General features: G+C 39.5%; 1 protein-coding gene across 2 annotated transcripts in view; it reads left to right on the top strand.

Moving 5' to 3' along the window:
* Positions 1-26218, top strand: part of SEC24D (SEC24 homolog D, COPII coat complex component) — a 112446-nt gene that overhangs the window by 42004 nt on the left and 44224 nt on the right. For both annotated transcript variants that reach the window (XM_059066742.2, XM_059066741.2), the window contains exon 8: positions 2981-3108. In XM_059066742.2, coding sequence (XP_058922725.1) covers positions 2981-3108 — 128 coding nt within the window. The remainder of the gene's footprint in view (positions 1-2980; positions 3109-26218) is intronic.

Below are 26218 nucleotides of genomic sequence, written 5' to 3'. Positions count from 1 at the left end.
GTGCGCCTGCCGATGCAGAGGACGCGGGTTCGTGCCCCGGTCCGGGAGGATCCCACATGCCGCGGAGCGGCTGGGCCCGTGAGCCATGGCCACTGAGCCTGCACGTCCGGAGCCTGTGCTCCGCAACGGGAGAGGCCACGACAGTGAGAGGCCCGCGTACCACAAAACAACAGAACAAACAAAAAAACCTTCTCCTATCTTAAAAAAATAAAAATGTTCTCTTGATCCACTTCTTTTACCAGCTACCCCTCTTTTCTTTGCTCCCCTCCACAATAAAACTTGAAAGGACTATTGCCAATTCCTTGCCTGCCTTTCTCTCTTAAACTCACACTAGGCAGCCCCCCTACTGCACCCCCACTCCCCAGCCCCCCATTCCACCAAAATTCTCTCTTCCGGGTCTCCACCACCCTCCACGTTGATAAATCCAGCGGTTATGTTGATCTGGAGGCACCACCTGGCACAGATGCTCCTGCCTTTTCCTTGATGTACTTTCTTCACTTCACTTCCAGCACACCCAGACTCCCTTGTTTTTTCCCTTCTCAGTCCTTTAGCTGATTTCTCCTTTTCCTCTGGCTTCTTTATGTTAAGAGGACCAAGGGCTCGGTTCTCGGTCATCTTCTCTTTGGCCACCGTGATTCCCTGGATGGTTTTAATCTAGTTTTGTGGTTTCAAGTACCATCTCTATGCTAAGAACTCCCAAATGTGTATCTCCAGCTCAGCTTTCAGCCCAACACCAGGACTCATGTATCTAATTGTTTACTCAGCATCACTGTTTGATTGCTTCATAGATTTCGCAAATGGACATGTCCAAACCCAGATTCCTGATCTCCACCCACACATCTGTTTAAAAAAAAAAACCCCAAAACCCATTCCCTTCCTGCAGCCTTTCTCTTTTGTGCTGGTGGCAACTTCATGCTTCTGATTCCTCAGGCCACACGCTTTGGAGTCATCACTAATCCTGCCCTTCTGTCATACCAGCCGTCTTCACACCTCATCTATCATGCCCATCAACAAGTAAGCCACTGTACCTTCAAAATATGTCCAGAATCTGCTGCTATCAGGCTGGTTCCTGCCGCCACCCTGTTTCTCACCTTGTTGCTTCGCAGCCTCCAAACTGGTCTTCCTGGTTCTCCTCCCTATTACAAGTCCATCCTGAAAACCACAGGTAGAGTCAACCTAAGTCCAATCACAACACTTTTCTTCTGCTCCAAGCTCGGCAGTGTCTCCCCATTTCATTCAGAGTACAAGCCAGAGGGTTTAAAAATGGCATCAGGCATCTGGCTAATCTGGCTTCTGTGACTCCTCTGAGCTCCTCAACAGCTGCTGTGCCCCACTTACCCCACTGTCAGGCTCCTGACCTTCCTCTACCAGGCCAGGCACGCCCACCCCCCAGGTACCTGCCAGATAAATCCCTTGCCACCTTGGAGTCTTTGCTCAAGTGTTGCCTTGTGATGAAGACCAGCTCTGTAACTATTTTAAATTGTGGTCTGCTTTCCACTATGGCACCCCTTAACCAGAAATGCTTTTTTCATAGCATTTATCATCTTCTAAGGTCCTATATAATTTACTCATTTATTGAGTTTAATACTTATTGTCTGTGTCCTCTGCAAGAACATAAGCTCTGCAAGGAAGCACCTAGTCTAAAACTTAGTAGACATTCAGTAAATATCTGATGTCCTTTTGCCAAAATATATTATAATTTAATTCAAAATGTATTTTAGATAAGTAATTCTGGTGATTTAAAAATATTCTTCATGGGCTTCCCTGGTGGCGCAGCGGTTGAGAGTCCGCCTGCCGATGCAGGGGACGCGGGTTCGTGCCCTGGTCCGGGAAGATCCCACATGCCGCGGAGTGGCTGGGCCCGTGAGCCATGGCCGCTGAGCCTGCGCGTCCGGAGCCTGTGCTCCGCAACGGGAGAGGCCACAACAGTGAGAGGCCCGCGTACCACAAAAAAGAAAAAAAAAAAAAAATATTCTTCATGCCATGGATATAGTTTTAATTCTCATGTATGCCTTGAAAAAAATATTTGGTCAGGAAACCTAATGTGTTTTTTAAATAGATTAGGGTGTTTAAAAAAATAATATTTCTATTATTTAGAATTTTCATTTCTAAATTGAATTTCAAGTTTAGGAAAAAAAACTCATAGTCAAATGGAATCATATTTGACAAAGTATAACTTGCTGATGTGAAATGGCATACAAATACTTACCTTTCCCATAGCAGATGTATTGATAGAAGAGTATAAAGAAGAAATTTTATTCTTATGTTTTGTACCTTTGCTTTATTTCTCCCATTGAATCTAAACACCTCTCAAGTCTCTGAGCAGCTATATTAATACCCAGCTTCTGGAAAATAATGATAAGTTTAAAATCTTTTATATTTTTGCAGTAGAATGCAGAATGTTTTATTTTACAAGAAACTACAGTATGCTTAGACTATGGATTGTAAAGTTAGACAATACTACCTTTTTTGTAGAAATCATGAAGAAGTTTTACAAAGAAGACAATGCATTGTCTAGAAGTACCTTTATTTTCTTAAATAAAATTTATTTATTTATTTATTTATTTATTTTTGGCTGCGTTGGGTCTTCGTTGCTGCACATGGGCTTTCTCTAGTTGCGGCAAGCGGGGGCTACTCTTCATTGCGGTGCACATTTCTCATTGTGGTGGCTTCTCTTGTCATGGAGCACAGGCTCTAAGCGCGTGGGCTTCAGTAGTTGTGGCACACGGGCTCAGTAGTTGTGGCTCGCAGGCTCAGTAGCTGTGGCTCGCGGGCTCAGTAGTTGTGGCACACAGGTGTAGTCGCTCCGCAGCATGTGGGATCTTCCCAGACCAGGGCTCGAACCTGTGTCCCCTGCATTGGCATTCTTAACCACTGCACCACCAGGGAAGTCCTAGAAGTACCTTTATAAATATTTAAATATTATAGGGCAGATTTTTTTTCTAAGCAGATTTTAAGTATGCATCCTTGAATATTTCAGGCAATGCGAGTCCTCGATACATCCGTTGCACAACATACTGTTTCCCATGCACGTCAGATATGGCCAAGCAAGCTCAGATTCCATTAGCTGCCATCATCAAACCCTTTGCCACGATTCCCTCAAACGAGGTAAGTGATAAAAAAATAATTCAGTAATTTATCAATTCCATAATTCTTCTTTCATCATTTCCCTATGTATTATTGTGTATTGTAAACAGAAAGCTGGAGTATATATAATGTGAAAAACATATAGTCATTCAGTTCATTAAGAAAACAAAAATCTGACCAACGATGTTTTTTGGCATCCTGTATTCCAAACACTGATGGGCTAGGTCACTTTTTGGCTTAGTGTAACAATGCACATATACGGGAAATATGCACTATCACACAGTGACAAATACCCAAACCTCCTGTGAGGCCCTTATGCCCTAGTTCAGGGCCCCAATATCTAGGTGCTCAGGTAAAGGAAGATAATAGAGCCTAAGGTCCTTGGTCTTACTACTACATCTGCTTTAATAATCACTGGGCCAAGATGCTCATAAACTCCTATTTAAAGTCACCATGATTAGAAAGCATGAGGTAGATAAATCTGTATCTTTCAACTGGGGAAGATGTACCCAATTTATAGTTAATGGGGAAAAAAGACAAGAAGTGGTGTACATTTAAGATTTCTGATATTAGGATGCTGTCAGTGGGTATTATGATCAGGGCATCTACTCTGCGCAGCCGCCATTCCTCCTTTTGATGGCCCTGAGTGGTGGATACCCACACGCACAGGGAGACAGACACAAGGTACTGTAGCAGAGCTGGCCAGATGGGAGGTGAAGAAAAGCCTTACTCTGGCTGGAATTTCCTTACAGTGGTCCAGTAAGCTAGGCTGAACTGAATTCTTGATTCCTTTAGCTCACTGAAAGACCGAAGCCTCAGTTTCTCTTCCCAATTTAAAACTCAGCTTGACTTTAGTGATCCTTTGAGGTCGCTGATCTAACGCACACCTAGAAGCACCTGAGCAAGAGGTAGAGCATCTCTAAGAGAGAATAGATTTGTACCCTTTCTTGGGCCAGTCACGCCAGCCGGGCTGGGGGGTAAAGTGGCCTGGGATGGGGAGGGGGCCTGCTTTGTGTCCCCTCAGGGAGGGAAGAAAGAGCAGAGAGACAGTGTCCACACGGCAGTGGCGTTCATCCCCTTTGAGATGTCCACTTACTCGTTTTATGAGTGTAGCAGAATGCTGCCATCTCTTCTTTTTGAGAGTATAGCAAACTGGGTTAGAGCTGGGCATAGAAGACAGACTGGGCTATTCCTAAAATCCAGTCGTACACGCAGTGTGGTCTCACAGTTGTAAATCAAGAAGTACATTCAGTATTTACTTATTTTGAAGTAAACAAAATAAGTTTTTGAAGAAGACACTTACGGTGTCTTCTATGATGGTCCCAGAAATTTAATGTAATGCTCATAAACCTCTCTTTAAAATCTCTATACTTAATAAAACAGACCAATGTATAATGACAAAGAGATCCATGCTAAATAAGATATATGTGTTTTGAATACTAACTAGCTATTTTAACCAGATATTTTTCAACATTTTATTATGAAAATGTTCGAACATACAGAAAATGTAAAAGAATTTTACAGGGAACGCCTATATACCTGCCACCTAGATTCTACCATTAACATTTAACTACACTTGTTTTATCACACAGTGACCCATCTGTCCATCAATCCATCTTTTTTATGCATTTCAAAATGAATTGCAGTTATAAGTATACTTCCCCCTAAATACTGCAGCATGCATATCATTAGCCAGGGTTTAATATTTGGTTATATATTATTTTTCCTTTTGTGGCAAAATTCATTTACAATAAAATGCACGTATCTTAAACATTTTCCTGAATTTTGACAAATGCGTATACCTGTGTAATCCAAACCCCTGTCAAGATATAGCACATCACTGTCACCCTAGAAAGTTATCTCATGCCCCTTCCTCAGTCAACCTCCCAGCCCTTCTCATAACCTCCCTTCTCTGACAACCATTGTTCTGATTTTTTTTTTCCCACCATAGATTTGTTTTGCCTGTTCTAGGTGTTCATATAAATAGACTTATAGAGTGCACATTCTTTTGTGTAAGTTTCTCTCACCCAGCATCATGTTTTAAGGAGCCATCACGTTGTTGCCTGTTTCAGTGGTTTGTTCCTTTTTTATCGCCGAACAGTATTTCATTGTGTGGATATACCAGTTTGCTTATCTACTCGTTTACTGATGAACAGCTGGGCTATTTCTACTTTTTGGCTTTTGTGAATAAAGCAGCTTCTGTAAATATTCTAGTACAAGTCTTTCTGTGGATATGTATTCATTTCTCCTGGATTAATACCTGTGATTAGATTGCTGGCTAATGGGGTACATGTTTATTTAGTTTTATAAGAAACTGCCAGATCATTTTCCAAAGTGGTTATATGATTTTACAGTCCTTTCAGCATGGTATCTGAGTTCCAGTTCCTCTACATCCTCTCCAACCTTTGGTATTGTCTTTTTAATTTTGGCAGTTCCGATGGCTGTGTAGTAGTATCCATGAGAGGTTTTTTTTTTTAATCTTGATACTTTTTTTTTTTTTTTTTTTTTTGCGGTACGCGGGCCTCTCACTGTTGTGGCCTCTCCCGTTGCGGAGCACAGGCTCCGGACGCGCAGGCCCAGCGGCCATGGCTCACGGGCCCAGCCGCTCCGCGGCATGTGGGATCTTCCCGGACCGGGGCACGAACCCGCGTCCCCCGCATCGGCAGGCGGACTCTCAACCACTGCGCCACCAGGGAAGCCCGGTGTCAATTTTAAGTTACCTACAGATTTCAGAAATGTGAAAATTTAAGAACATGAATCCTAAAATTGAAGGAAATATGTTAACATAAACGTGCATGGGATTGCAGCAGATGTGCACTCTGTCTCACTCATTCCCATGCTGTCTGAGTCTTTCTACAGTGACCTTCTGTTATTTTCATAATCAGGAGAAGATGACAGTTCTACCCTGAAAGAAACCGAGGCAACAGCTTTATTGTGCATCAATATAGGGTGTATGCTCCGCAGCAGGGTTAGCTTGAGTGCATCTGGTTCATGGCAATGAGTTTGCAGTTTTCAGCTACGTGCTACCAAAAACCTCTCCTCCCCGTCCCCTCCCCACGAGACAACTGACCTGGGTCGTGCATTCAGGGAACAGAACAAAATTCAACGTTCTCCAGACCCCAAACCAGAATGTGTAGCCACCCTCTTGGTATCACCATTTCTTATTAACAATGAAATTATTCAGTAACGTTTCCTGAAAATGAAACCTTGTATTTAGTTTTTTGGTTGAAAAAATGTTTCAAACATTAGTCCGAGCCTCCCCCTAAACGTATATACACATTCCATACACACACTGAATGTGTGTGCTTTCTATTTTCTGAAGTTGTTTGATCTAATCAAATAGTACCTTCTCACCAGCACAAGGTTTTCCCTTAGTGAAACTTATGCTGTATTTTAGTTTCTGTGCTTTCCAAAGTAATAAGCAGCTGAGTTTAGAGTGATGGCTTATTTTTGGAATCTGACTTAGGGTGAAACTCTGCTTAAGCAAATAACACACTCTAGTCTTTTCATGTTGCTATAGACCCTGTGTGCTGACCAGGTAAACGTATTTTCTCTATTCAGGCTCTCTCTACAGAAGCCTTTCCTTTTTTCTTAGACCTTCAAGAACAGGATTACTCAAAGATCTATTTATGAATTATACATATGAATATTTATATATGTTTATATATAATTAATTTATATATATATTATATATAATTGAGATAAAATCAATGAACAAAATTGTAAGCTATTTAATGGATATACTATATTTGAGAAGGATTACTGTTTCTTATATAGCAGTGTGTCCTGGGTTGAATGAAGACATTCTCTATTTTAAAGAATACTTTACCTTTATTTATTTGTTGAAATAGACTTAAAGGTGAAAAAAGAAAAGAAATGTAAAAGGGATGCTAAAACACCAGGAAGAAGCTCCTAAAGGCTGTGCCCTCAAGAAACTTGTCTCCCTCTTTGGGCGTTTAACTGGACCTGGTGGAGAGCCACTAGCGTTAGGGAACCATCACTGCTCCACTCTACCACTGCCTGGATGAAAGTCTAGGTCACCAAGGATCTGGGCCTTCTTGGCAGCTTCCCCTCTTGTGGTTTCCGTAACACCTTTCTGGTGTATTTTTTCCTGCTTCCCTTTGTTGTCTTCCTGACATCTTAATATTGGGGTTCATTAAGGCTTGGGCTTGGGGTCTCCTCTTTTCTCTCACATACTCCCTGTCCCCCCAAGGACTAAGTATCATCTATAACGGCTACTAGAGTAGCTAGAGAGAATAATAATAGTCAAAACTTATAGAGTATTCAGTGAGCACAATTACAAGTTTTTAAATGTATGTTTATTTCATCCTCACATGAACCTATTTATTGTTCCATTTTAGATATAAGGAAACAGGCACAGAGTTAGATAACTCCTTAAGGCCAACGGCTGCTAAGTAACAGAGCTAGGATTCCAAGCCAGGCAGTCAGAACCCGAGTCCCTAACTCTGAATCACGATGCTGTTGCTCCCTTATTCATTCATCCCTATATCTGTAACCCCGCATTCACATATCCAAATGTCTTTCTGAAATCTCTCTTTGGGTAACTCATAGACCCCTTAAACTTAACATGTTCAAAAGTGAATTTCTGGGCTTCCCCGGTGGCGCAGTCTTTGAGAATCTGCCTGCCGATGCAGGGGACACGGGTTCGTGCCCCGGTCCGGGAAGATCCCACATGCCGCGGAGCGGCTGGACCCGTGAGCCATGGCCGCTGAGCCTGCGCGTCCGGAGCCTGTGGGAGAGGCCACAACAGTGAGAGGCCCGCGTACCGCAAAAAAAAAAAAAAAAAAAAAAAAGTGAATTTCTGATATCTACACCCGAAGCCTGTTCATACTTCCACATATCCATAAATGGCATTATCATTTATTTACTTGTTCAAGCCTGAAGCTAAACAATTAGAGCTAATAATAGAAAATAAGGGGCATGCTGATTTTTGATATTTATAACCTATAATCAAGGAAATAAGTTTTAAAGTATGTTTCTTGAAGGTAAATGAATTACATGAATACTGCTATTCTCCCAATGAGTAGCATTGTAATTTATTTTCCTCTAGAATAAATAGCTTGCTTATTTTTAGGTATAGTAAAACTTTCCTATAAGGAAAATCCAGATAAGGATTTTATTCCTTATCTGACTAATATTACCATCATTACTGCAATTTAAAAGAAGGTATCCTTCAAGATATCATGATATGGCATTGATCAAAAGGATTTATTTAGTACAGTTTTGTGTGTTTTTTTTTAAGTCAGTTCTTTTGTTTGACAGAACCTTTAAAGCATGTCATAGTGTTAGCAATGGACTATAAAAATAAACCTTACCCAGGCAGTTACCATCTGAGAATGTTCCCTGTGAGCGTTTGCTTTGGAGATGTATGCTATTTCCAAGGGCATATCTGTGTCATCTTTGTTTAATATTTCGTATTCCTTACCATAAATTTTAACTTTTTTTTGGTATATGTTTTATGTGAAACCCATTGCCATATTTAATGTAATTAACTATGAGGTATTTATTCAGCAAAAGTAATCAGTTATCTTGTAAGCTCTTTTGCTTTAGTAACCTGTGATTTGATTTTATTTTATGATTTATTTATTTATTTTAAAAAATATTTTTTTATTTTTGGCTGCATTGGGTCTTCATTGCTGCACGTGTGGGCTTTCTCTGGTTGCGGAGAGCGGGGGCCACTCCTCGTTGAGGTGCACGCGGGCTTCAGTAGATGGGCTCGCGGGCTCTAGAGCGCAGGCGCACGGGCTTAGTTGCTCCGCGGCATGTGGGACTTTCCCGGCTCGAAGCCATGTCTTCTGCACTGGCAGGCGGACTCTCAACCACTGCGCCACCAGGGAAGCCTGTGATTTTATTTTTGATGCCATATTTTAAGACTGAGGTAGAAATGGTACAGATTTCCAGCACAAAGGATTGAAGATTATACTTAATTTTGCATTTTCTTTAAAACAGGAAATCTTTAGATTTGGGGCAAGTGCATACATCATCTAATTATACATGAAATTAAATAATTTCACCTATAAACCAGATGGCAGAAGCTTTTACTCCATCTGTGAATAGATTCAGGAATATCTGTGTATTTTTTTTTTTAGATTATAAACGGATATAACAGGCAAAGTAATTTCCTTTCTTATTGAATTAGTTTAATCAGATAAATTTTTATCCAAGACTTTAAACTTCACTTGATTTATAATCCCCTACTTACTTTATAGGAACTGAGCTGGACTTTAGGAACATGGGGAAAAACAAGATCAGTTATTCTTGTCTAGAACGTATAGAAAATCTGCTGGGACAGAGCTCATTTTTGTACAGTGTGAAAAAGGCTGTAATGGAAATAATCTCATTCTTTGGAGTTTAGGTTCAGGGAAATTTTACGTTAGTTATGACTTAATGAATAAAGAAGTTTGTACTGTTATTAAATGCTGTTTAAATTATTTTTCTTTATGATTATTCATATTATGATAGATTCGGTAGGTATGAAGAAGATGCCATTGGAAAGAGAAAGGGATGGATGTCAATGAACTGACAAATGAGGTTAACAAAAAAGGGAAAAGACTGTAAGAGAATAAACTAAACACCAACACATTACGTCCACATCCATCACCTGCAGAAAGAGTTGCTTGGTCATGCACTTGACTTAGCCAATCTTGCTGGCATGAGTTGGCAGAGTTTAGGCAGAGTTTCCACTGCTGTTTAATGCATCAAAGGAAAAAAATTCTGCCTCACTGTAGTATTTTGTTTGTGTGTCAACAACTTTTTTAAAGGCCCATAACTTGTGAAATGGGTGTTATCCAAGTTTTATAGATATAGAAGTTCTATAGGTTCTGGGGCAATGAAAGTCACACAGCTAATAAGTAATGCTGCTGGAACTCGAGTTTCCAAATTCCAAGTTCTTTCAGCAGCATCTGTCTTGTTGAGGTTTTATTTGGTTAAACACATAAAATAGCATTCCTCTTTCTTGCTGGCAATTGTTTTAGCAATAGGCCTCCTGTTTCTGCAAGCTTGTGAGCTATCTTGACATGTCCATCTTAGACCTCTTTTCCTGAAGTCTTTTGACTTCAGGCTGCTGCTTAGTACTCCTTGAAGGCAAAGACCATCCAGAATCTGGCAGTGGGCTGGGCATACAGTAGAGGTCCTAGGTGAGTAAATGCACTCTTCTGAGGATTGGGTAGAGACATGACATTTAAAAGACAAAGACAAATCAAACTACAGAACAGTGGTTGATTTCTAGGTATTTTAGGCTTCTGACAAACTCTGTGGATAAAGAAAAAAAAATCATTTGAGAGATCAGAGATATATTGTATCACATTAATGAGAGGTTATATTTCATTATAGAGCAGAACAGCTAAACAAGTAGGAAGAATTGTTGATCATATAAAGATATTTCAGAAACCAATAAAAATTGACTACTTTCTCCAAAGCACCATAGACAGTAACCTATAGGTGGAACACCTGTTGGGTCAGGAGCCAGGCAATGACTGTAGATCTCCGCTGTGCCTTGTATTGTGACCTTGGACTGCTATTCCCAAGAGGCAGAAGCCTGGCTCTGATGTTCTATAAATCTAGAAGGCTGCTAATGTCTACTTTACTTTTCCACTCTTTATGGGACTTTCAGCGTGGATTACCATGTATTTGTCACACATCCTGTGCGTTATTAGAAATATATGTGAATATGTTGTGCACCCCAACCCAAAGGGGTTTCATTTATATTATGCTTTTAGTATAAGAAATCTGTAGTATATTATTCACTTTAAAAAGCACATGAAGACTGTGAGACTATGCATTTTTATATATAGCCCCAACTTAGCTAGCTTTAGTGATAAATATGCTCTGAAATGAAACTGATTACTGCATAATATTGTGTCCTTTGAAGAACTTAAAGAAGACTTATATCTTAAATTATTTTAAAATGAAAGCTTCAGACACTCGAATCTATTTTATAATATGTGCATTGTAGCCTTAAATTGTTTGCCGTAATGCAATATTTTAAAAGCATTAATATACAAACTTGGAAAAATAAAATCTATGTACTCGTGTAGAAATAGAATTACGAATATAACACTTAAAATACTTAATATATAAAGTTACTTTAGAAACTAAATCTTATCCCTTAAGGATTTTGGCCACTGTTTGTATAGTGCTATGAAAAAGTACTATGAAAAAGCTAGGCTGCTGAAGAACAGAACGTAATCCCTTCTTAGAATGGTGTTATAGCAGACATACAGGGAGAGTCACATTTGTCGGGGCAAAGGTTGTTCGAATTCTTTTTTAAGTTACAGTTTAGAAGTTTAAATATACCAAGCTTATGTTTTCAATCACAGAATTATTCATGTAACTCTTTATTTTTTTAATTAAATGGAGAGTAACGTCAGGAGAAACAAGAATGAAAAAGAAAGCATTCTTCCTTGGCTTAACTTTCAGTGAATCCAGGTGTGGGTTTTATGACCTTCAATGCCTGGCAATTGAGTATACAGCATCCATCACATAGGAGCCGAGAAGACCAGGCTCCCTGGATGTAGAATGCTGGGCATCCGTGAGGAGCCACCACAGGAGAGGAAGTATTTTTAGAGCCTCTCACTATCATTTTCATCAATTCTAAGGCCCACATTTTCCCACATTTTCTTCACATTTTAACATTTCTAAAAGAGAAATACGTCTTCCTAACAATGACTTCTTAGCATTGTGTCATGTTGAGTTGGAAGCTTTGATGAGATTTTAGAATCAGCGAAGTACACTATTTCTACACTGCTTCGTTATTACTACAGTCACATTTTATGGATATTTAGGTAATACAAGAACTTAAAATCTCTGCAGTTGATGTGTCTCCTCAGTGCTCAAGTATACGAAAGTCAAAATTTTAAAGATTTTTATTTGAAAGTTTCCTAAGCAACAAGTTCTCACTGAATAAAAGGCTAAAAAAAATTAATCAAGTCATATTTTTAAGGATGGAAGGAAGAGAAAGCCCTATGCAAACCTGTAATTTGAAATTGTTTCATGAAATGTTTGAAAATAACACCCAAGTTTGTCTGATGCACAAGGGATTTGGGGACCAATTCTTTGTCAGGAATTGAACGTCGTGTGGGTAAGGTGGTGCAGGCAGGAATTTGAGCATCAGTTGAAGTTGGGTGCACAAATTGACTCCTCCGCTTCTAGCAGTGTGACCTTGAAAATTTCTGCTTAACTTTTTTGAACCTCATTTCTCTCATAAAGTTATAACACCACTTAACTCTTAGTTGTTTAAAAATAAAATAAACTGGTATGAGAAATGATACCTTTATCATTAGTTATGATTATTTGCTGTACCATAGAAATTCCTCTTTGGAAAATTTAATTTAATCCAACAATCATTGATTTGGGGTTTCTACTATGTGCAAGGAAGAGAAGTATGAAAACTACAGTAATTTAAATTTACCTGAAGTGTATACATCTAAGAGAGATATTATCATAACCCTTCAGTGATTCTAGCTACATATAAGAAGAAGGAGGAAACTGATGTGGATGCCACAATTTATATTCATATAGAAGGGAAAGAGCTAATCATTTACATTTTTTTTAAAAAGTTGCATGGTCTCTGTCATTTGATATTACATCACCATTTTCTGTTTTTACTATTCAAATGATAAACACCCACCGTTATATAAACATTTCTATAGCTTTTGTTTTTTCATAAGGTGCTTCATGGGCATTTGCTGGAATAATTTTCTCTCCATCTCCCACACACTGTCCTGTCCTTTTAGCCTAGTTAATTACTATTCACCTTGTAGATTTCAGTTCAAGGTCACCTCCTCCGGATGGCTTTCCAGGATACCCCACATTATACTCCCTGGAGCTCTCCTAATACTATGTATCACCGTTTGCAATTTTGTATTTGTGTATTTGATTCCTGTCTTTCTCCCACTAGGTTCTATGAGGGTAAGGAACACCTGTAATTTTTCCTCACTACTTAATTTCCAAGACCTAAAACAGTTCCTGGAAAACCTTTGTGCTAAATAAATATTTAACATGATAGTTTCATTCCACAATATCATTTGTATTTGGAAGTAAATTAGACTTTGAGGCCAAGTAATTTGATGAGATTTTCACATAGAGATCTATGCTGAAACACTTGTTGAGCATGTACTTTATGTAAAAATGCTGCATTTGCTACTGAACAAGTTCCAAGGTAATTTAAAAGGGAACTGACAATCCAGGAGCCAAGTTGTGCTGACTAGGATAATAGTTGCTTAAAGAATTTCCTGGACAGTAAAATTCTTCATACGTTTAGCTTAGGTTTCACTTTATTCTCCCGTCTAGTATTTGTTTCTTTCCATATCATCTCACTATAAAGGGAAGATATACTCTGTGTGTGTGTATGTGTGTATTTATGAGAGAGGGGGGAGGATATATGGACATACATATTTAAAAAAAAGGATTAAAATCTTTAAAATGTTATTATTTGGGAAAATAAGGGCATCTTTGACTTTTTTGAACGATATGTCTGCAAAATACAGGTAAAACAGAAGAGCCATAATGATAAACTCTAGTGTATGTAGATATCATGGAACTCATCCACCACAAAGTTCACTCTTTAAAAAAAAATAATTAATTAATTAATTTTTGGCTGCGTTGGGCCTCCGTTGCTGCGCGTGGGCTTTCTCTAGTTGCGGCGAAGGGGGGCTACTCTTCGTTGAAGTGCATGGGCTTCTCACTGCAGTGGCTTCTCTTGTTGCAGAGCACGGGCTCTAGGCGCATGGGCTTCAGTAGATGTGGCACGCGGGCTCAGTAGTTGTGGCACACGGACTCTAGAGCGCAGGCTCAGTAGTTGTGGTGCACAGGCTTGGTTGCTCCGCGGCACGTGGGATCTTCCCGCACCAGGGCTCAAACCCGTGTCCCCTGCATTGGCAGGCAGATTCTTAACCACTGCGCCACCAGGGAAGTCCCAAGTTTACTCTTCTTAATCCAGAACTGAACTACCAAGGTAAATTGATGTATATAATAGTCTTTAACATGAGAATGAGATTTAAGTTTCTTTTTGTTTACTATATTCCATACTCTCTTCTCTTTCACAGTTTAAAAAGTTTTGAAAAACTCTTTTATGTAAGTACTTCAAACATCAGTTTTGTCTGCATTTCTCCTTTTCCTATAGAAAAAGGATAGAAAATTTATTAGCTCGTATTTATCAATTTTTATTATTTATTTGATAAATTAAAAAGTCATCTTTTCTCTCCTTCCAGCTCATTATTGATATATAATAAATATATAAATGTGTTTATTTCTCTAGATGCTTTTAAATTGGTCACACACATTTTTTAAATTAAAAATTTCTTCTCAACTTTTTTTAAAACCCTATTTTCGGGCTTCCCTGGTGGCTCAGTGGTTGAGAGTCCGCCTGCTGATGCAGGAGACACGGGTTCGTGCCCTGGTCCGGGAGGATCCCACATGCCGCGGAGCAACTAAGCCCGTGAGCCATGGCCGCTGAGCCTGTGCGTCCGGAGCCTGTGCTCCGCAGCGGGAGAGGCCACAACAGTGAGAGGCCCGCATACCGCAAAAAACAAACAAACAAACAAACAAAAAACCCTATTTTCAAGTCTTACCGCCCAATGGCTTTGGTCCATTTGCCTAGATCAAATTAACTCACAAAAGATGATTTGCTGCATTACTTGGAAGTGGCCTGGCCAGTGCATGGGGTTGTCCACCAGGGATGGTGACATTGATAGCACATCGGACTGCATGAATCTTAGAGTCCTGTATTTTTTGCCACTCTAAAAGCAATTCATATAAAAAGCTTGGATATGCTTGGATAAATGTGTAGCTTCTGTAGGTGTCAACTCTGAAAAGGGAAATAGTAATTTGACTCTTATGATACCCTTATTTACAGAATCAGTTTTATAATTGTATAATCACATGAATTTTTAGGAATTTTTCAATTGTTTTGTACAACATAATCTGGGCAATAATACATTGTTTTGTGATATGGTGAGCAGTGTCCATTTTTATGAAGGATTACTAATTTACTTACTCTGTTTCAACAAGAATTTTTTTTTCTTTTTTATTGAAGTATAGTTGATTTACAATGTAGTGTTAGTTTGAGATGTACAGCAAAGTGATTCAGTTATACATATACACACACACATATATAAATATATATATTTTTTTCAGATTCCTTTCCCTTACAGGTTATTACAAAATATTGAGTATAGTTCCTTGTGCTAAACAGTAGGTCCTTATTGGTTGTCTGTTTTATATATAGTAGTGTATGTGTGTTAGTCCCAGACTCCTCATTTATCCCTCCTTTCCCCCTTGGTAAACATAAATTTCTTTTCTATGTCTATGGCTCTATTTCTGTTTTGTATATAAGCTCATCGTGTCATTTTTTTCCTAGATTTCACATATAAGTGGTATCATATGATATTTGTCTTTCTGCGTCTGGCTTACTTCACTTAGTGTGACAATCCATGAAATAATGGAAAAGGATAGAAAATTTATTAGCTCATATTTATAATGCAAATGGCATTATTTCATTCTTTTTTATGGCTGAGTAATATTCCATTGTATAAATATACCACATCTTCATTATCCATTCATCTGTTAATGGACATTTAGGTTGCTTCCATGTCTTGGCTATTGTAAATAGTGCTGCTGTGAACATTGGGGTGAAAGTATTTTTTCAAATTAGAGTTTTGTCCAGATATATGGTAGCCCTATTTTTAGTTTTTTAAGGAACCTCCATACTGTTCTCCATAGTTGCTGTACCAACTTATATTCCCACCAACAGTGTAGGAGGGTTCCCTTCTCTCCACACCCTCTCTAGCGTTTATTATTTGTAGACTTCTTGATGATGGCCATTCTGACTGGTGTGAGGTGCTATTACATTGTAGTTTTGATTTGCATTTCTCTAACAATTAGTGATGTTGAGCATCTTTTCATGTGCCTTTTGGCCATCTGTGTGTCTTCTTTGGAGAAATCTCTATTTAGATCTTCTGCCCATTTTTTGATTGGGTTGTTTGGGTTTTTTGATATTGAGCTGTACGAGCTGTTTATATATTTTGGTGATTAATCCCTTGTCGGTCATATCACTTGCAAATGTTTTCTCCCATTCTGTATGTTGTCTTTTTGTTTTCTTTATGGTTTCCTTTGCTGTGCAAAAGCTTTTAAGTTTAATTAGGTCCCATTTGTTTATTTTTGTTTTTATTTCCATTACTCCAGGAGATAGATCCAAAAAGATACTGCTGCAATTTATGTCAAAGAGTGTTCTGCCTGTGTTTTCCTCTAGGAGTTTTATAGTATCAGGTCTTACATTTAAGTTTCTCTTCCATTTTTAGTTTATTTTTGTATATGGTGTTAGAGAATGTTCTAATTTCATTCTTCTGCCTGTATCTGTCCAGTTTTCCCAGCACCACTTATTGAAGAGACTGTCTTTTCTCCACTGTATATTCTTGCCTCCTTTGTCATAGATTAATTGACCGTAGGCGTGTGGGTTTATTTCTTTCTATGCTATTCAACAGGTATTGAATTCAACAAACATTTACTCTTTACCCAATATGTGCCAGGTACTCTTCTTGGTCCTTGGATATGTCAATGAACAAAACAAAGACCACTGCCCTCATCGAGCTCACATTTTAACAAAAAGAGGCAAGACAATGAACATGATAATAAGAAAATTATTGAACAAATGGAGGAAGGAAGAAGTAGAGCAGATTGCGGGGTGAGAACTGCCCGTGGGAGGGGGTAGAGTGCAGGTTTCTGATTGAATAGGTTAGACAGGTATGTCATTTAAATAATAGACTTGACTCTTGCATAGGCGGGAACATTTTGAAGGTGTTTTCATGACCATAAAGAAATGAGATAAATGGAGGGAAGAAGTTGGCTGACTTGTAATTCTGTCAGAGAGACAAAGGAAGTTTGCCTCTAGGCTTATTATTTTTAACGCTTTCATCTTTAAAGTGGTGTATTTTACAACTTTCCTTTGAGAAACAAAAAACTGCCAATCATTTTGTTATGGAAGAAACAAACTTGATTCATAGGGTTTTTAAGTCTACAATATATATATATTTTTTAACATCTTTATTTGAGTATAACTGTTTTACAATAGTGTGTTAGTTTCTCCTTTACAAGAAAGTGAATCAGTTATACATATACATATGTTCCCATATCTCTTCCCTCTACAATATATTTTTATCATCTGCGGAACATTGTGTGTTCTTATAGCAATTGAAACAATTAAACGTGACTTCTGCAAGTGGCCTATAATTAGACAACAAAATGTAATTCTTCCTTAGGGGCCAAAGATAAACTGTAATAGGTCAAAGTTTAAAAGAAATGTGGGAAAATGTCACTCAGCTATAGAATTCCTGAATATCATAGCTCCTTGAGAGGGAATGTCTTACTCTAATTGCCAACATGTGTTCCAGGAAGAAAAATGATGCTGATCTTTGCAAATATACCCGAAACTTGAAAGACTGCATCAGCATAACCCAATCCAAACAGAGCGGTTTTTGGTTAAGAATCATTTCTCACGGTTTATAATTTAGTCATGAACTATGACTTCCATTCAGGAAAACTGATATTATGGTGCTCTCCGAACTGCACTGATATTTATTTTCCCTCTCTAAACTCTGGATGCCCCATCACCAGGAGCAGCCCTTTCATAGACTTCAGCATATAGTCCAATTTGACCTTCCCACTAAAAAGTCCCCCTGGCATTAGAGGGCGTGGGGGAGAAAGGTCACAGCTGCGTTTGCTTTAAGACGCTATTGGCCATTGCAAGAGAAGAGTCTCCCAGTGTAGTTATTTGTGCATATATTGGGATGAACTTATTTAACATATTTAAGGTTTTTCACACCCACACCTAATCTTCTGTGATAAAAGAACTGGCAAATATCCTCATGTCCAAACGTGACTTCTGTATTGTCCTTCTTCCTTCATTTTTTTTTTTTCATTCAGACTTCAGTTTTTCCTTTTCCCCTCCCTTCCTCCCTCCTTTTCTTATCATCTATTCAATAAATATTTATTGCGCATATACTCTGAAATACAGGCCCTGGGTGGGGATCAGTGGTGAACCTGAGGTTTACCTAAGCTGTTAAGGAGTGAATTTTTTTATAGTTAGAAATTTACCTTAAAAATTAGATCTAATATTCAAACATCTTTTGAGTTCATTTTTCAAGGAGTTTTTAGGAATTGAATAAAATACAGGGGATGATGAAACAAACAGAAATTCTAAAGATCCCTCGCGGTAATTGTAAAACATATGATAGATACTAATTGATAGGCAGGTTTCAAAACCTATACCAACCATTCTTCCAAAGACATGATTTTTGTTTCGTGAATGGTGAAATCTCTTAACTACGTTCTGTCAGAATTGTTACTATGCAGCAACAACTGATTTGAGATGAGAGAGAGAGAGAAGCCTGTCCAGTGAGGACATAACTACTCTACCTGGCTTTGACAACTCTCCATAAAATCACTCCATCCTTCCTCTTTATCTTCCTTCTTCTCAACTGGACTAGGCTACTTGCATGCTAACCACCAACAGACGCCAAGCTCAGGCTTTCTTTTCTTCCCGAGTTGTACTGTTCTCACTATTCCCTCTCTGTCAGTCCGTGGAAATGTATCTCTGCGTAACTACCCACCTTGAAAGAATGCTTTATTGACCACTGCCCCATGCCCAGTACCCCCCCACCCCGCCACAAGTGATTTCTTCTTTTGTCGGTGCCTTTTGCTTAGCACCTGTCATGAACCGCCCCAGGTAGTCATGGTGGTATATTTGTGGGTACCTGGTGGATATTTTGTTTGTTCATTCAGAAACTATCACTGCCCACTCTCTCAGGTATTGTGCTATAGGAGACACACGGTAAAGCAAATGTTAGACATGTGAGGCATGGGTCTGAGAATCTAGCAGTGATGCTGAAAAGTAAAGCATGGTGAGTGCTGTCGGGCACAAGGTCATATGGCAACACACAGCTGAGATGCCTAAGCCAGTCCTGAGGTCCAGATTGAGGCTTGGTCCCAGTTTAGACCAGGTCACTGACAACAAGTCAGGAGGAGGGAGGGATACCCCTTCCGTTGTAGCAGGAGGGAGAAAGGAAGACCATAGGTAGGTGCTGGTAAATCCGTGGGGAAAAGTCAAGGGAGTTCCTCTCTGAGGTTTTCTGTTTTTCTTTGTGAGCAAGGCAGCGAAGTTATCTGCTGAGGGAGGTGGGAGGAGAGCTTATTTGAAGGATAAAATGGAGTTAAAAAGATATAAAATAGGGCTTCCCTGGTGGCGCAGTGGTTGAGAGTCCACCTGCCGCTGCAGGGGACGCGGGTTCGTGCCCCGGTCCGGGAAGATCCCACATGCCGCGGAGTGGCTGGGCCCGTGAGCCATGGCCGCTGAGCCTGCGCGTCCGGAGCCTGTGCTCCGCAACGGGAGAGGCCACAATAGTGAGAGGCCCGCGTACCGCACAAAAAAAAAAAAAAAAAAAAAAGAACCCATTAAAAAGATATAAAATAGCTCCTGTAGAGAAGAGAGAGAGAAATGGCAGGAGACACTTCATGGGTACCAGGGACCACCAAGGGCTTGGTTCAAGTCACAGACCGTGCGTGATGGCAGCTTCCTCTGAAACTATGTGCTTTTTCTACAGAAGCGAGCTGCGAGCAGTTTCTGAATGTTTCGCACAGAAAATGAATGGGGATTCAAGCTATAGCTCTGCAGTGTTATCGGACAAGTCACTGCCCCTCACATGTCCATTCCCTTCTGAACAGCATGGATGGTAATTCCCACTGCCAGGGCTGTTAGCATCTCAACATGACGATTAGATTTTATATACAAGAAAGCATTTTAAACTATTGAATATAGGGCTTCCCTGGTGGCGCAGTGGTGGGGAATCCGCCTGCCGATGCAGGGGACACGGGTTCGTGCCCCGGTCCGGGAAGATCCCACGTGCCGCGGAGCGGCTGGGCCCGTGAGCCATGGCCGCTGAGCCTGCGCGTCCGGAGCCTGTGCTCCGCAACGGGAGAGGCCGCAACAGTGAGAGGCCCGCGTAGCACAAAACAAAACAAACAAACAAACAAAAAACTATTGAATATAAATCATACAGATGACAGTTATGATCATACATATATTATAAATTCGAATCAGTAACATTTTCCAGGATTTTTCAATGCTGGATAGACCAAAACAAAAAATAAAAACACCCTCCCCAAAACCAAAAGACCAATTTCCAAATAAAAGACACGTTCAAATCCAATATAAGCTCTAGATATAGTTATAACAAGAATAAATAGACTTAACAGGGATTTCCTTGGCAGTCCAGTGGTTAGGACTTCACCTTCCAGTGCAGGGGGTACGGGTTCGATTCCTGGCTGGGGAGCTAAGATCCCACGTGCCTCACAGCCAAAAAACCAAAACATAAAAACAGAAGCAGTACTGTAACAAATTCAATAAAGACTTAAAAAATAAATAAATAAATAGACTTTACAGCATTGTTGAAGAGGAAAAAATTGAAAATAATCTCTCAAGTGCCACAAATACCAAAGACTAGCAAGAGGGTAATTTTCTGGAAATATGAAAATGCCAAGTTTCAGGGCCAACTGAAAACATTTTTTAAAAAGTCTAAATAATTCTCATAATTATTACAGTACATTGAGTATTTTATTATCAGGCTCGGTTTCTTTTTAAAGGTTGCATAACATGATTTTTAAAAGGCATTCAGAAAATATTATTCTTTCATGCCATACTTGTTATTTTAAAGAGTCCAACAAAATAGAACTGCTGTTGAGAAAACGTGTGTACAGTAAGCAGCCTACTGCCCTGTACTTTTCTGCCCATGTAGGCTGACTGAATGTCATATATGGTGAAGCCAAAAATAGAAAACACACACAAGCTGCTTCTCATTTCTCTTTCCTATGGAAATATCTTTAATAAGTGCAGTTGATACAGACTCTCTTTTCATTTTAGCTGCTTGTCATAATCCTCTGGGAATCCGACTCTGCTTGTCTTCCAGCGTGCCTAAGTCTGAATGTTTAACATTTTTAAAGGGTAGTTGTTCATCACAGGTTCTGGATTATCTTTTCACATACCATTTTCATGCTTCTACTTATACCCCCTGATTAATCCAAATTACCAACTGACCTCTCTTGAGACAGATCCAAAAAGTAAGCAGCACTCCAGTCCCAAAGAAGTAGCTGTGTGCCAGAATCACATCTGACAACACAAAACCTTTGCTGCTAGAGATATATATTTACCATTGTAAAGATCAAATTTATTGGGGAATATAATCTGATGTTGAATATGATCCTTTATCAAGCTGGAGGGCCGTGTCACATTTTGGTAGGTCTTCTTGCTATAAATCTTCTGATCCGATTTAGGAACCCTGTAGGCAAAAATGTCTCTCCCATTACTAGTAATTATTTAGCTGAGATATTTCCTTCAGGCACTTAGTAAAGTAGAATATTGGTCATGTGGGAACACCTGTAGAGTCCCAGGACACTGATTACTTTCCTGGAGACTTCTAATGAAGGAAATAGAAGGAGAGGAAAAAAAGGAAGAGAAGTATACATTGAAAATGGGAAATGTGTATTTTTTTCAAAATCAGTAAACAAGTGTTAGAAGACAGGGGAAAGTAGGTGGTTAAAGTGTGAGCATGTGTGTGCGTGCGTTAGAACTTAGGTGAACTCTCGTCCTGAAAAAATGAGGTGAACAGTGGAGCAATGGAAGAAGAAAGAGGAGAGGGGGACAGTTTTCACCCAGGAATATGCTGGAGATAGGCAGGAATACCTTCCCAAGCCAGGGTGTTGCCGAAATCCCCGATTGTGGCCACTCTGTCTTCTGTCTCCCCTCGGCCACGCTGTTGCCTGTGATGTGATGTTCCAACGGGAAGAAAATCATTTCTCCATCACAGTGCATTGCTGAGTACCACGATGCAAGCCTCCTCGTCCCTGCTTTGTTATTTTGCACCTCGAGTGCGAACGCAGAGAGCAGGGGGTGGGCGCTGGCTTCCTCGCCTCCCAGGCTGCCACCAGCGGCCTGCTGTGCCTGCTGTGCTGGGGGCTGTCCGTCCCATCACTGTGTCCGTTTTCCTACATGTAGACAAGGAAAAGTTGGAAGAGGATTAGACACTTTTACAATAAGTTTTTCTTGGCTATTATCTTCAGTTAATTTGGCACACTCTGTAATTTCTATGTAATTCATGCTTAAAATAGCCTGTATTTCATGTTTAATCACGTTTTGTTTCACACAGAGTATTTGTTAACCATTATCAGAGGATTTTTCAAGAAAAGTATAAGTTTCTTCATTTTGTGACGGTAATAACTGATGTAAGTTCAGGTCAATGTTATTATAGTTACATAAAATGAATGTACCATAATTATCTTAAGTATTTTATTACCTACTGAGGAAATTATATCGTTTTGTTTTAGTTTTTAGTTGTACAGTGCCACCTAGTGGATCTGTGCTATAAGAGCACCTTCATATTTTCTTCAGCTTTCCAGATTTGGTATAATCAGCTCGTGCTATTTAGCTGCCCTCTGTTATTCGACACTTTGCTAAGACAAAGACTACAGAGCAAGACTTGGGTATTCAGACTTCTCTTAGTTATAGAGATGCCAAAACAAAAATACAGAGGCTATAAACTTTAGCAGAATTCTTCACGTTGGATCTTTCTAGGTTGTGCTTCATTTCTGTTTTTGTTTTGGATTACAATCTGTGAATGGTTTAGCGGTACTTCTTATTAATGATGGTTTCCCAAGTATTCTTTCTACTCCTGTCTTGCTCTTTTAATCGCATGTTTGCCTGCTTGTTTAATGTCTTTCTATCCCACTGGACTGTATGCCCCACCAAGGCACAGAGCATACCCAGCACCGAAATGCACAGATGTTAAAGAGAGTGGCAGCAATACTTAGAAAATGGGTAAATAGATAAACACAGGAAAACTTTTAAAATCGTATTATTAGTGCCAAGGAGTTGTTGCTTGATACATTTTGTTACCTACTCCTTTTACGTGGAATAACACCCAGAACTTTTACCACTGAACCTAATTTCTCAATGAATTATATTCTTTCTTGTTCTCCAGAATCGACCATGGTGTTACATATGCACAAAAAAAGAGATACATTTTATTCAATTAAAGCATCTTAATTAAAATTAGTACCAATAAAGTATTTGGCATAACCCTGGTAGTCCAAAAATACAGGCCAAAGATTCAAATATTATTCTCCTCCCTCTTCTTTCCCCAGCATCCCCATCAGTTATGTGTTATATAAACTCATGCCACACAGGACCAGAGCCAAGAATAGCCAGATGAAGGTTTTAGAGCAAGGCTCTCCATCCTTTTACTTCTTCCATTTAAGAGAACAGAAAAGAAAGAGCAGGCAGGAATATACCAGAGGCCAAAAGATTAAAACACACTTATAAACAGAATTGCAAAGTCTGAAAATAGCTCTGAGGTAAGTATAATATAATGCCCTTGGTAAGAAGAAAAAAAAACTTAGGCAACTTTTTGGAAAGTAATGTGATTTTTTTTTTTTTAAAGCTGTATACACTGAAGTTGAACTCAGAAGAAAAGTGAGATTGGCTATTTCTGAGCTCATGCAAGCTACTGTAGAGCAGATAAGCAGACATCTGGAGAGAGCAAAGAGAAATCTCTGATGGTCTTCAGCATAGCCTAAGAGAGATGAAACAAGACAGTGTAATTTGGAAACCCTTGTCCTGTTGCTCAAAAAAGAAAATGCAAACAGTTAAAAAGCTTTTAACATTCTTTACTGTCACCTCAATTGTCTGAGGACCTTCCTTACCTATCCATCATCCAGTTTCCAGAAGAGTGAAAGCGTATTTTACAGCCTCGATACAGTCATTACTCGACTCCAGTTTGTTACTAGACATTCATTTTCAGTTCTGCAAGTTTGAATCTGCCAGGAACTGGAATGCTTAGGTGGTAGCTCCCGACAATTACACAGTCATTTTAGGCTGGGCCTGTCGTTCAGTAAATCATATCAGTAAAAATAAGGTTAATTTTCCTTCCATTACCTCTGCTTTGTCTAGCAAATAATTGCATAAGATTTTGTTTCTAAAGTGCCTCAGGGATTTAATTATAGCCTTTGAACTCTTTGAAAATAAAAGGATGAGAGAAGTGAACTTGGCTGGAGTTTATGCACATTGCAGACTTTAACCCTAGTTTAACTCTCTTGAAATCATCTCCTCAGCTGCGAGGCTGAAGCTGTAGAACAGAGCAGCAACCAAAGTCATGACTAATGACTGGATTTTTGACCCAGAAAAAGCTACCTTATCGTTACATTTTCTGTTGTCTTTCACTTCTTATTCTGATTCTCCATTCACTGTCCTAAGAATCTCTTGTCGGTACCTATATCTTTCTGTTTGCTTCCCTTTTTTTGTCCCCTCAGATTATTTCTTATTATTACCAGTTGAAGAAGATACACATTCATCACTTTATGCTTTTCAAACAAAAAAATACATATAGAAAAAGTATTGCGTATGTCCGTATTTGAATATATACGTGTATTTAAATCAAACTCCTAGAATAGTTTTAAAATTTACTGTACCTGTCAACTTTTGTAACCATCGGATACTATCAAAAGCTCCAGCAAGGTAGATTCCCTGTCTTCTAGATCATTTTTTACAGTAACATTTTACAGTTACAAGGTAGCTAATTTGAAAGTTTATATAAATAAATGCCTTTAGAAACTCAAGCCTATCTCACACTTATCTGACTATAACTGTCCTATTAAATGTACACCCTCTCCTGAGCTGAGCGGTTTGGAGGAAAGGCTGTTCAGCACAGATGTGGTAACAACAGTTAGTTATGCCAGGCTTAGTAGCCTGTCCTGCACGTGGCTTCCTCACTTAATCCTGTCACAACCCTGTCCATGGGACACCAGAGCTACGCCGTGCGTACCGATCAGAAGAGACCAGAAATAAGAAAGTCCAGGGCTTCCCTGGTGGCGCAGTGGTTGAGAGTCCGCCTGCTGATGCAGGGGACACGGGTTCGTGCCTTGGTCCGGGAGGATCCCACATGCTGTGGAGCTGCTGGGCCTGTGAGCCATGGCTTTGAGTCTGCGCCTCCGGAGCCTCCGGAGCCTCCAGAGCCTGTGCTCCGCAACGGGAGAGGCCACAACAGTGAGAGGCCCGCGTACCGCAAAAAAAAAAAAAAAAAAAAAAAAGAAAGAAAGTCCAGTCCATCTTCTGGCTTCCTTGAGGCAAGAGATGCGGGAGAGGGCAGTGCAGAGGGGGTGATTCTGAATGTATTTTTTTTTATCCTTTTCCTGATTCTTTTATGTATTCTACTCTCTGTGTTTTCCTACTCTGAGATCTCACAACTCATTTCTGAAACCTCAGCAGTGGATCAGTTTTCACACTGAACGTCTGGGCAGGGACAGACAGTAGATCTCTCTCTCTCTTCTCTTTTTTTTTTTCCCCAAGAAAATGGCAGAAAATGGCCTTATGACCCCACTTCTTCGCCACCTTCCTCCTGCTCTTCAAGTTTCCATGAAACAGCAGTCTGCTTTATTTACATCTTTTTCTTTAAAGAAAAACTTGGTTGATGTGCCAAGCCCTGTAATTGTCAAGCTTTTCTAGAAATGTTATCTTTAAGGAGATTTATAAAAGCAAAAAGAATCTATGTAGTTTTATTCTGAAAGCTGGAAGTGTTGAGAAACAAGGCAGACTTCTAATGCTGAGTTTTTTCACTTTCAAGCTGCAAAAGATGTGTAATGGTTTCTATGCATGTTTGGGAGGAAGAAGCAATTGAAATATTTATTTTTTTGTTCTGGCAAAGCATGACCAGCCACATTGAAAGTACTTCGTGAAACGTTTTGTCATGGGATTAAAGAAACAGAAAAGGCACAGTCAGCCTCCCTGCCTAAATAAGTGAACATCACTGCATATTTCTTCAGAGAGTTGCATTTTTGAAGAAACATTTTATATACTGAGATGGAATTAGCTAAGTGGCATACCACTATGCAAACTAGAGCTTTTATTTGTTTGTTTGTTTATTTATAAATATTTTGGGTGCTCTGTGCGACATGTGGGATCTCAGTTCGCTGACCAGGGATCAAACCCACGCCCCCTGCAGCGGAAGCACAGAGTTTTAACTGCTGGACCACCAAGGAAGTCCTGCTCTTTTTTTTCTTTCAAACCAGAGCT

This window comes from Kogia breviceps, chromosome 6, assembly GCF_026419965.1.
Source record: "Kogia breviceps isolate mKogBre1 chromosome 6, mKogBre1 haplotype 1, whole genome shotgun sequence".
Lineage (NCBI taxonomy): Eukaryota > Metazoa > Chordata > Mammalia > Artiodactyla > Physeteridae > Kogia > Kogia breviceps.
Note: the sequence above shows the minus strand (reverse complement) of the source record. Positions and strands in the feature narration are given on the sequence as shown.